Below are 11,322 nucleotides of genomic sequence, written 5' to 3'. Positions count from 1 at the left end.
ATTTTTTATGCTTTACAAAATGTATATTTTAGTGAATTTCACCACCGTCTGACTCTCAGTAACCACGCTACCTTGAGTGGAATTAAGCTCCACTCCCATAAGAATCTGGATCACCCGCCTCCGAGGGCTCGATATTGAAAAGTCACCATTGTCGCTATTAGAGTGCCACATCTGTCACGTTACGTCTTTTCACATGTCCGCTATAGCTGCGAGACTAGCAGTCACACAATAATGAAAACCTCCGTGCCATGTAACAGTGTAACATTTCACCTCAACTAAATTCATTAAATGAAGAGATGCAAGGAGTCACAGCGCTGTTCAATGGAGATCAGAACGTTTAACAAAAAAGCCTTTTAATTCTACACCTCCTCTGTGCACCCACTCTCTACAATAGTATTAATATTTACATTTGTACATTTTACCCAGCATCGCATTTCAGTATAATTTTGAAAAACTACAACCCAGTCCCTCTCCTTCTGTAAAATAATGATTTCTCCCCCCATATCGAGCGAACCGGCGCTTTCAAGCGGTGAAAAGGGAAAGTCTGCGCTCTCTCTCGGAAGGGCTGGTGGCTCTTAGAAGAGCCTTTGGGTTTGTAGGAAATTAACTCGGGGGTCGATCGCTCACTTCTTCTTGGGAGCCGCTTTCTTAGCTTTGGCCGTCTTGGGTTTGGCCACCTTGGGCTTCGCTGCCTTGGCTTTCTTCGGGCTCTTCGCCTTCTTAGGCGCCGCTGGCTTCTTGGCCTTCTTGGGGCTCTTGGTCGCCTTCTTGGCCGCTGCGGGCTTCGCGGCTTTCTTGGGCGACTTCTTGGCGGCCGCTGGCTTCTTGGTCGCCGCCTTCTTGGCGGCCGCTGGCTTCTTAGCCGCTGCGGGTTTCTTGGCCGCCGGCTTCTTGGCTTTGGCGGCGGCGGCGGCTCTCTTCACGGGCTTGGGCTTGGTCTCCGCCTGCTTCTTGTTGAGCTTGAAGGAGCCCGAGGCGCCGGTGCCCTTGGTCTGCACCAGGGTGCCCTTGGTCACCAGGCTCTTGATGGCCAGCTTGACGCGGGAGTTGTTCTTCTCCACGTCGTAGCCGCCGGCCGCCAGGGACTTCTTCAGGGCGGCCAGGGACACGCCGCTCCGCTCCTTGGAGGCGGACACGGCCTGCAGGATGAGCTCTCCCACGCTGGGGCCCGCTTTCTTGGGCTTGGCGGCGCTCTTCTTCTTGGGCGCCTTGGCCGGCGCGGCGGCGGGGGCCGGAGCGACTTCTTCTGCCATCGCTGCGTCTCTGTCTGCTGTCGGACTGTCTGCGGCTCCGCGCGCAGGCGGAACTTCAAGGCCGCATGAGAACCGTGGAGACTCAACCGCTGCTGCTGCTGCAGCTCCGCTCCGCACAGCCCGCTCGCACTTGTGTTTTCTCCCCGCACAAAACTGCCCCGTGATCCTCACAGATACACCGAATCGATTATCAAATACATGAAGTACGAAGAAAACCCCCTGCTCTTTAATATGCAGTTGAGTTACAGATTTTTCTGTACGATCATTTTGACAGAATTGCCCAGAGTCCAACAACAGCGCACACGAAAGGCGGTGCTCAACCGGCACTTCATCGCCTATTTCTAAAATAAATGTACGTAAAACGTCAGTAAAGAGAAAAACAAGGTGTAAATAATACAGTCGAGACCGACGGTCATGTAACACAATAAGAATGAATTCTGAAATATTTAAAACGGATGATTTATTTTGCTCTATGTTCGGTGTCATTAACACACTCCCGGACTCGCTGTTTCTAAGAAGGAGACGGACAAGTTTTGTCAAACAAGACAGTTTTATCCCTGTGAAATTCGGAGTATTTCGAGTTTTTCCACCGATACGCTTTTATAAAATGCTGTACAAGCGTATTCTATGGTTTTGATTATCTCAAATTTTCCAAATCAGTAATTTCAATGGCGATTCTTCAACGGGGCTTTAGTAAAGACGGCGACTCTCTACCGTCAATACCAACATTCCTGAAGCTCTTTCTAAACCTGTTACTTCGGATTGCAGTTCCTCCAGATCCTTCAGCATCGTCCCAGCTTCTCGGGAGGAGACAGTTAGCAGAAAGCCCGTGATATTACTGTTCGTACAAGACGGGCAGAAAAAAAGAATTTCAAAATGCTTAGTTTTATTTTCTTTCATCTGGCTGGTGTGAACGCCCGTCCATTCCCCAGACATGTAAATTAAGACGTTTGTCTCTGGGGCTCACGGTAGGGCTAATACCAATTCAACAGGAACAGGGCTCTAGGCTGGAGACATGCGGACTCCATACAGAACGATTCTTCTATTCGGATATAAAATCAAGACCTGCAAGGCAGCAGTTTTAGACGCTTTATGTTGAAACCTATCTTGATAATATTCATCAAATAGAAGACCTACGCTAATACTGAATTATCCACACAGTGTAGAAAGACCCGAAGTTCTTGTATTTAAGTAATTGTCAGTTCTGCCGTGTGTGTGTGTGTGGGGGGGTATTCTAATTAATTCTTCACTCTTGCTACAGATTAATTTTGTTCTAGACCATTACTCATAAAACACCTAACTGCTGCTGTGTGAAATCCCTTTTATAGAACAGCAATCGCTCCTTGGTAAAGAAACAGTCTAAATACACCAAACAAGTGTTGTAGTTTTTTAAACAGGAGACACTTCTTTACCCAAAGAGCTGTGGGAGAATGGAGCAAGTTGTCCAGCCATGTTGATCCCCTCGCTACTCTCTACAGACAACAGGCTCCTCCCTCAGGGGCACAGGGAGCTGGAGAGACCCCAGGGCTATTGACCTCTGACCCCTGGCAGACTCGGGCCTCACTGCAGCAGAACACGGCCTGTGTGGCGACTGGGGGTCCGAGCTGCACCCCTGGGCAGCCTCTGTCCTCCGACTGTGAGCTGGGAAACCGGCGAAGTCACAGGCGAGATATTTAAAGAGCGACTTGCAGAATTCAATTCAATGCAATTTATTTTGATATAGCGCCTTTCACAACAAGGTTGCCCCAAGGCGCTGGACAAAGCAAGTGACCATACAGCTTGTGAATACAGAACAGGAAAGACCAGAAGACAACGGAGGAGAGGAACCAAAAACTCCTCAGTAAGGAGAAAAAAACCTCTAGGGGTCCAAGGTCAACTGTCTGCCCAACCCCTTTTGGGCATGCTAACATTATATAATTAAAAAAAGGAATAAATGAATAAGTGTATTAGTCCATCCATCATGTCTTCTGTAGGTCAGTACTCCATGCAGATCTCTGTAGACCAGAAAAATCCTCCTAAACGATAGCTGTATCCACAATGTCCCTCTTGGATCCATAGCAGTGATGCAGCATCCAACTCAAATGGTGCCCAGCCTGGACACATGGGGAGGAGAATAGGACAGTTTGGTCAGAACAGATGTAGCTACCTGGTGGGCCAACACAGAGACACACAATGGCATGTACAGCAGCACCAGCAGCCATGGCTGCAGCAGGCTATAATTTAAGGTGTGAGCAGGCTAGACTGAAGTAATAGGTCTTCAGTCTGAATTTGAATACTGAGATCGACATTATTAAGTTCCATTAGATAGACAGGTGCCTGACCTCTGAGAGCCTTGTAAGTAAGTAGAAGGATTTTGAAGTCCGCCCTGTACCTGACAGGAAGCCAATGAAGAGAGCTAAGTATGTGGGTTATATGGTCGTACTTTCTGCTCCTAGTAACAATTCTAGCTGCTGTGTTCTGAACTCTCTGTAAGGCGTTGAAAGAGTGGTGGGTGCTCCCTGATAGTAGGGCATCGCAGTAGTCTAACCTGCTGTATACAAGAGCATGTATTAATTTATCTGTCTCGAGTGGAGAGAAACTACCCTTGTTTTGCAATATTTCTTAACTGTAATATGACGCCTAGATTACGTGCTGAGTCTTTGAGGCAAACGTTTTAATCCTCTGAGTGAAGTGCTGACGGTATAGTAGTCCTATCAGTATTGTTGCCAGAACAGAACTGCAGAATTCCCACAACACCTGGAATTACAGCGGAGAACTTCCAACAGTTATTCTCACAGGTTTTTTATTCACCGACAAGAGAAAACACACATAAGGCCTAAACACGACACAGCAATTGTCCTCCTTCATCTGACAGTGACATGATGTTTCCATGTGGTTAACTCTCAACACTGTGTCAGTATAGATGGAGGAAATCTAATTAGTCAGTAAAAACACAACGCACAGCTCATAATCCACACTGGAAGACTGACTCATCTTCGTTTACCAAATGAAATCGGGTTTGAGTGAGGCTGTAAATCCAATCCAGGCTCACCAGTATCTGCCTGTATTGTTGAATTTCCAGGCAGGACAGGATTACGTGTAAGTGATTCTCTACCTGCTCTCCACACAACCTACAACTCTGTGAACCGCTTCCTTTTTGATGCGTTTGAATTTTAGGATGCATAAATAAATGTCAGGTTTTTCCAACAGAAGTTTCCCCAAATTTGTGAACTTGTTGAAATCTGTATCTGTTCTTCCACTGATCTACATGTCTGACCATTTTCTTTAAATATATTCTGCTGAATCTTCTCATCACACAATCAACATTATGCTCCAGTGTTGATATTAAGATACTTGATGAGCAGCCATAAAGCTGGCAAGCAGTGTCTTACCTGGGCCTGTAGTGGCTGCTTCATGAGATCTTCAGATGAGAGGGGTCTCTGCTCTCTGCCAGCACACCTGTCACACAGCGCTGGGTCACGACGCTGCACAGAGCTGGAGACACGGCTTCACCCGGGAGGAACGTGAAGTCTTACCGAAGGCAGTCAGAGCTGTGACTTCAAAAGTCAGGGTGAAGGAAAAGAAAGGATTATGAGCTGATAGTGAGGGCAGCATACTGGTAGAGTGGCTAGCATCGCAACCTCACAGCACTGGGGCTCTGGGTTCAATTAGCCCACCCGGCAGTGCTGCAGCTCTGTGCAGTAATGCACTGTATACCCCAGCAGACTGGTACCTGTTGGCTCTGTGCAGTAATGTATACCCCAGTGGACTGGTACCTGTTGGCTCTGTGCAGTAATGTATACCCCAGCAGACTGGTACCTGTTGGCTCTGTGCAGTAATGTATACCCCAGCGGACTGGTACCTGTTGGCTCTGTGCAGCAATGTATACCCAGGAGGGACAACAGTACAGAGGGAAACATTGTGCTTTCAATGCCTGTACTGTATCCCTCAACTCTTCTGAGACTAACTACAGCACAGAATTCACAAATGGGCACACCTCCTCTCACTCTTCCCCAAACTGTTCTAAAACAAAATAGAGCACACAGAAAAAATCACAACTGGACTTTCAATCCCTGAGCCTATCTCCAAACACATCGTAGACAAACTACAGCTCAGGAATCACAGCTGAACTCTCACCCCCAATTCACCCTACCCAGACTCGTCGCAGACAAAATACAAATCAAGGTCAGAAATCACAGCTGGAATCTCACCTCTCTCAACCTGTCCATACTCTACTGAGAAAACTACAACACATATATCACAGCTGGACTCTCACACCCTCTCACCCTCCCAAGACTCTTCTGAGACAATATACAGAAAAGAAAACCATAACTAGAATCTAAATCCTTCCACCCTACCCGAACTCTTCTGAGAAAATCTACAGCACAGAAATCACAAGTACAGATGTGTTGATCAGCTTTTCAGCTACAGCTAGCGGTCACATAAGATGTAGTACATTAAAACAAAAAATACTATACATTTTATATGACTGGAGGTTTAGAATATTTCTTGATGGTTTGGATATTATTAAATCCGTGCTTTTAAGAATCTCCGTACCGTTCTGACGGGGAATTATTTGTTTTAAGGAATATAGAAATGTATAAAAATAGAATAGTTTCGGATTAAAATCTCATCTTTCCAGGTTTTACGAGCCCCCAGGACGTGAGAGCAGGGAAAGACACACAACTTCTTAGCAGCAAAACATTCACATCTGTGTCTGTGAGAAAACAGTTAAGTCGATATAATATCGATTTAATAACACTGCTCCTTTCTCAAATATCGGAATTGCATTTCGAGTTCGTCTCTTCCTCTGCACCATTTCTACAGTTTTTAAAACCAGCAAGGCGCACAGTAAATTAAATTAGCAAATTAAATTCACTCCATTATCCTGCGTTCCGTTTACTATTTATTAATGACCCGACACTAACACAGCAATCAAACAGCACGAAGAAATAATTTAACTCACCAGAGATCCACAGTTGAAATCGTTCATTTTTGTGGACTGCGGTTCTTATGTTAAAGACTTTTGCCTTGTTTTCCAGACAAGCGTGTCCTGATCTTCTCTCTCCTGCTCCCTCTGCTGGACAGTCGTGGTCTCTGCACCCAGGAGCTCTGCCCTGGTTCAGCTGTAACCTTACAAACAGGGAGATACTTTTCTCGGTCCTGTAACTGTTTCTCTGTCAAAGCAACTGCTCTTTCTCACAAGAAGAATTTGAGTATTTAATTCTATCAATGGAAAAATATTTAAATGCTTTGCAGACCCTTCACACCATAGGGTCAGTTGGACATATTTATGTTATTCATCTCGGTTTTCTATAGCAAAGACTCGTATTATAGTAATACCGAAATTCCACAGAAAACGTCAATATCCTGCATTTTCAAAACGTACTCCATCTCAAGATAAACAGCAATTGAAAAATCAGAGCCATGCTTCTCCCCCCACAGGAGCTCAGGGGTCTTCACCCACAGGAGGGACCCTCTTCACCCCCTCAGTGCAGCTCTCCTGGGGGACCTGCAGCAGCTGCTCAGTCACTGCAGACCAGAACAGACTGAGAGGGAATTAAACAGGAGATTCTGGGAGGCTAGACTGATGCTGTAGAAACAGGAAAGTGAAAGTAATGTCTATGAAGTCCTAATCACTTTCTTCAACTTGTTTTTGTTCTGCAAGGACAAAGCACCTCCCCAGCTCTGAATACAAAAGGTTAGACTGTTCTGAATAAAAAGAAAAACTCTTATAAAAATGTCAACAATTTGCTTTCTACATTAAAACTCCTTAATTTCCTTAAACAATACAACCTTTGTTGCACCTCCAAATACCTTCCTCTGTGTTGGCTGTCCAAGTTAATCTACAAACAATAATGTTGTCAAGGTATTTATATTCATTTACTGTTTCACTATCCATTCCATTTACAATTACAGAGCTCAGAGGATTGGAACATTTCTTTCTGAAATCAATGACCATTTCTTTTGTTTTGTGTTTAAAAACAGGGAATTATCCTGACACCATTTAAAAAATATATTTTTCTCCTGTCTATGACTGTATTCACCATAATTCAAAAATCCAAATCAACCAATTTGATAATCGCACAGATGTCAGAGTGGCGTACACAATCAGTGTACAATGTGAAAAGCAGTGGGGACAGCACGCACCCCTGGGGTACCCCTGTGCTGGTTGCTGATGGTGAGAGACGTCCCCGAGTTCACTTGTACATACTGTTCCCAAAAAAGGAAATTGTATATCAACTGAGTAAGTGTATGATGTACACCCATCTCCAAAATCTGCCCTACTCTGTCTCGAGAGATCAGAGCGATTAGGAATTCCAACGTATGTGTACATATGGCAATTAACTACTCTGCTCTACTCTATTACATCAGACTGGTCAGTAATCCTCACAGTCATCTTCCAATCTGTACAATCATTCCAACCTTGAAAAGCTTAAACTCTTTCATCATCCCACGCATGCACACCTTTGTCTTGGGCTTCACTATTTTTAAACTCTGTCAGTGCAATGGTAATAAGTAAACAGATCAATTAGACCTGATCATCCTGTCAGTGGTTTGATAAGAGCTTTATAGCCATTCTTAAAGTTTCCATAACAGAGATCTAATGTTCGAAAACCTCTTGTCTATTTTTTTATATATTGATAATAAATAGGGAGAACTGACTTAAGCAACCCACCATTAAAATCTCCCCAAATTTCGGAGCATCTGGTGATATTAACTCAAGGTCTTGAATATAATTATAAAGTATTTCTGAGGTAGTTTTATAACTGGCATCAGAAGAAATATACACAAGCGTTACAAGAACCAATCCAAACTCCCATGGAAGGCAGGTCTTAAAGAAACAGATAGGAGTTCAAGATCTGGTGATCTGGCGTGTCGGTTTGAAATTCTGCCTTTAACTATCTTCAACTATCTGTATGTCTCTTGTTAATTGCTTTACCTTCTTCTTTTTTTCTACTTCTCCCTTCTTCCATTGCCCTCTCTTTGTTTTGCTATGATTTAGCTTAATACCAAGTCTTTGTTTTTCCTTTGTCTTACAACAAGTTCTCTACATCTTTTTCCAAATGGGAAATCACACACTCACCTCATACAGTCAGATGCAGTTTGTGTGCAGCTTGACTGAAGTTTCTACTCTCTGTCATCTCTGGGTTCGATTTATATGGCCTGCAAGTAAGAGTGCACCTGTGTCTTGTTCCACTATGACATCATGGTGGTGCTCCATGGTGCAGTACCTCTGTTCTGCCATCTAAAAGTGGTCAAAAGTCTCAGTGAAATCTAAGACACTATTCCTAATATACCTCCAATTGAGTACTTTGCCTCTAGTGGCATCACAAAAATGATAAAAACAGACGTTCATAGTTCAGAACAAAGTGATGTGAAACTAACCATCAAAAGTTTACTTTCCACAAATAAACATTTTACAAGAGCATCCACACATTCTACCAGTGAAGCAGATGGACAGAGTGATAGCTAGAGAATCCAGTTCATATCCAAACCCTGCTAGAGAAGGACAGTGGTACACATGATCATGACAGAGACAGGAAAACATAAGGGAACAACTGTTATTTTAAAAAGTGCTTTACTTTGTGCAAAAGAATCAGGATTGCAAAACACATGGTGTGTGGTGGCAGAGCAGAGATACTCCTACCTGCCTTGTGGCAGCTGTGTCTTCTAACAAGCTCAGTGTGCAGGATCTCTCTTTCCCAGAAGAAGAAGCCTTCAGGTCTGAAATAAACCACAATCCAAACACTCTCCATTACAACTGGAGCGAGTCCTCCCATAGGAGTGTTACAGATACAAGGATTCCTAAAATCTCTCACCTTGCTCGATCATGGTGCAAATCATTCTACAAGAAGGTCCAGGTCAAGCTATGCTCAAATTCCTGACATGGAAGAGTCTGGGTTTTCTTCATTTTGTGCCTTGTGTTTGCATGGTGGCTATATCATCCCTACAGGATGTCTAATGGACTGTTCCAATTTGAAAACGTCTGCATGAATGTCAAAGCCTGCTTCAATTTTAGGCAATAGCTAACAACATTCAATTGTTTTTTGACAATGAATAATGGCACTAGGGTAAAATTGCAATCAAATTTTATTCCTTTGAAACATTTCACAGCTTATAAATGGCATACTTTTTACTGCATTTACTTGATTTATAGGTATCATTTAAAATTGTCTCATGCTTCAGTGAGCACAGTCACACTGACTGAGTCTTACACCGTTAAAGTTATATATGTACATTATGTGGCAGCCACACTCCTCGGTCACCGTAACACACAGCTCAAGGCTGTTTTAGCAGTTAAACTGAAATCGACGGATTTGCTCTAATAGTGGTCAGAATAAACACCACACAGGATACAAACGAGAAAGTTTTATATACATGTATACACCTACACACACAACATTTGTCAAGTGTGGATTCTGTTGTCAAAAATGATACTTATAATATTTAAGAGCTCTGCTCTAACACATTCTTAGTCATAATAATGCCAAGAGTATTTATGAAGACATAAAATGATTCAGAAGGTAGAAGGTTTTCTTCTTTTTAATTTAAACAAAACATGGCTCTCTCTAATCCTACAGGTTCCTTACTCTCCAGAACTTCAAGCACATCCTCTTTCATAAAGAACTGTGTGAACATTGTCATCTAGTGTTGTCACTGACTACCTAGAAAACAATATGATTGGCTGCTCAACGTCTTAAGTCCAGCTGATAGGAATTGAATCGATATTCCTGTTATTGGCCAAAAGAATCCTCAGTACATGAACAACTGTCCAATAGGAAATCCAGGTAATCCAGCCCCCCCGACAATAGAGCTTGTGTCTAGTATCAGACCTTTGTTCCAATAAAAACACCTCACCCCTTCAGTCAGAAAGAATATTTGAAAAAAAAAAACAATTCTGTAGCTTGATCACATATTAAGGAAGATTGAGTCTACTCAGGACTGGTACAGAACCTGGAAATGTAGTACTTATCGATTATTAAAATCTGTTACTGCAAGTGGTGTGTAGAGTGAGAGAGACCTGTAGGTCATTGCAAGATATTCTATATTTGGATTCACACCTGAAGAAGGCTCCACGGCCGAAACGTTGTGTTCTCTTTCTTCTTTTTTTCAGCATGGAATAAACCTATTACTTGTTCCTTTGCAGCCTACGCATGCTGACGCAGCTACCCACCTGAACTATATTTGGATAATATGTTTAACTGAGATCCATAGAGTGTAGGGCTGTTAGAACTAGAACACTAGAACAGTCAAGCCACACTGTTTTGGGGGGCTACACAAGATGATGTTATCAGACATAATGGGGTTTATTCTTTAATATGAAATAAAGTAATTTGTCAGAATCATCACTAATGTGTTTAGGAAACTCCAGTTTGATTGAACCACACAGAATGAGAAACTCCCTCTGGTTTTGACAGTAAGACACGACCTGCCAGCGATGAATCTCTGATTAATCAGGACTGACAGCTCTGTTCTGTTTTAAGAACATCACTGTCACAACTGTGTTTACTTGTGTGTTATCACCTGTTCCTGAATCAAAATCTTTAAGAGAAAATAGTTGACGTGTTAATACGAGAAGATGTGCCTTAAGCAGATGTAAAATATGAATATTTCCAACCGCATCAGCCGATTAAATCTCCAGGGAAAACAAGATAATCATGTGCCGGCTCACGAATCTTTTCTCAAACTGAAATACTTATATCTTTCACAGAGATATGTAGTTTGAGTTACTCATAAAAAAACCCTAAAAAATAAAAGTATTGAATCCATGAGACCGCGAGAAAATCCCCGACCGCTATAGAGCTCACCTCTGTCTGAATCTAACTCCCCCACATTTCCTGCATGGTCGCGTTTACATGACGTCATCGACACCAGCCTCACCTGCGCCAGGCGAGCCGAGTCCCACACATGAGTAGTGGAGACACCACCGGCAGCAGGTGAGTTCATTGTTGCTGGAATTGTTTGCTTTGTTTATTAGTTATCTGTGGATTTCTGCAAAACTCACACCGTTTTTTTTGGTTAAGTTTTTGTATTACTTTAAGTAACAAACTAAGAAAATGTGGTTTTTATTTTTATTGTAAATGTG

At 43.0% G+C, this 11,322-nt stretch overlaps 1 protein-coding gene and 1 long non-coding RNA gene across 2 annotated transcripts; both read right to left on the bottom strand.

The window, feature by feature from the left end:
* Positions 1–336: 336 nt before the first annotated feature.
* On the bottom strand, positions 337–1,381 carry LOC138224630 (histone H1-like). The gene has a single exon (XM_069182588.1). It carries the CDS (start codon positions 1,251–1,253, stop codon positions 624–626), a length of 630 nt encoding a protein of 209 aa, XP_069038689.1. The 5' UTR covers positions 1,254–1,381; the 3' UTR covers positions 337–623.
* Positions 1,382–3,039: 1,658 nt separating this feature from the next.
* On the bottom strand, positions 3,040–11,101 carry LOC138224788 (uncharacterized). The gene is made up of 6 exons (XR_011183222.1): positions 11,045–11,101; positions 8,884–8,960; positions 8,320–8,481; positions 6,199–6,358; positions 4,625–4,789; positions 3,040–3,346 (listed from the first exon to the last, which is right to left on the bottom strand). It is a non-coding gene; the product is annotated as an uncharacterized lncRNA (long non-coding RNA).
* Positions 11,102–11,322: the final 221 nt, after the last annotated feature.

Source organism: Lepisosteus oculatus, chromosome 23, assembly GCF_040954835.1.
Source record: "Lepisosteus oculatus isolate fLepOcu1 chromosome 23, fLepOcu1.hap2, whole genome shotgun sequence".
Taxonomy (NCBI): Eukaryota; Metazoa; Chordata; class Actinopteri; order Semionotiformes; family Lepisosteidae; genus Lepisosteus; species Lepisosteus oculatus.
This window is presented reverse-complemented; position numbering and strand designations above follow the sequence as displayed.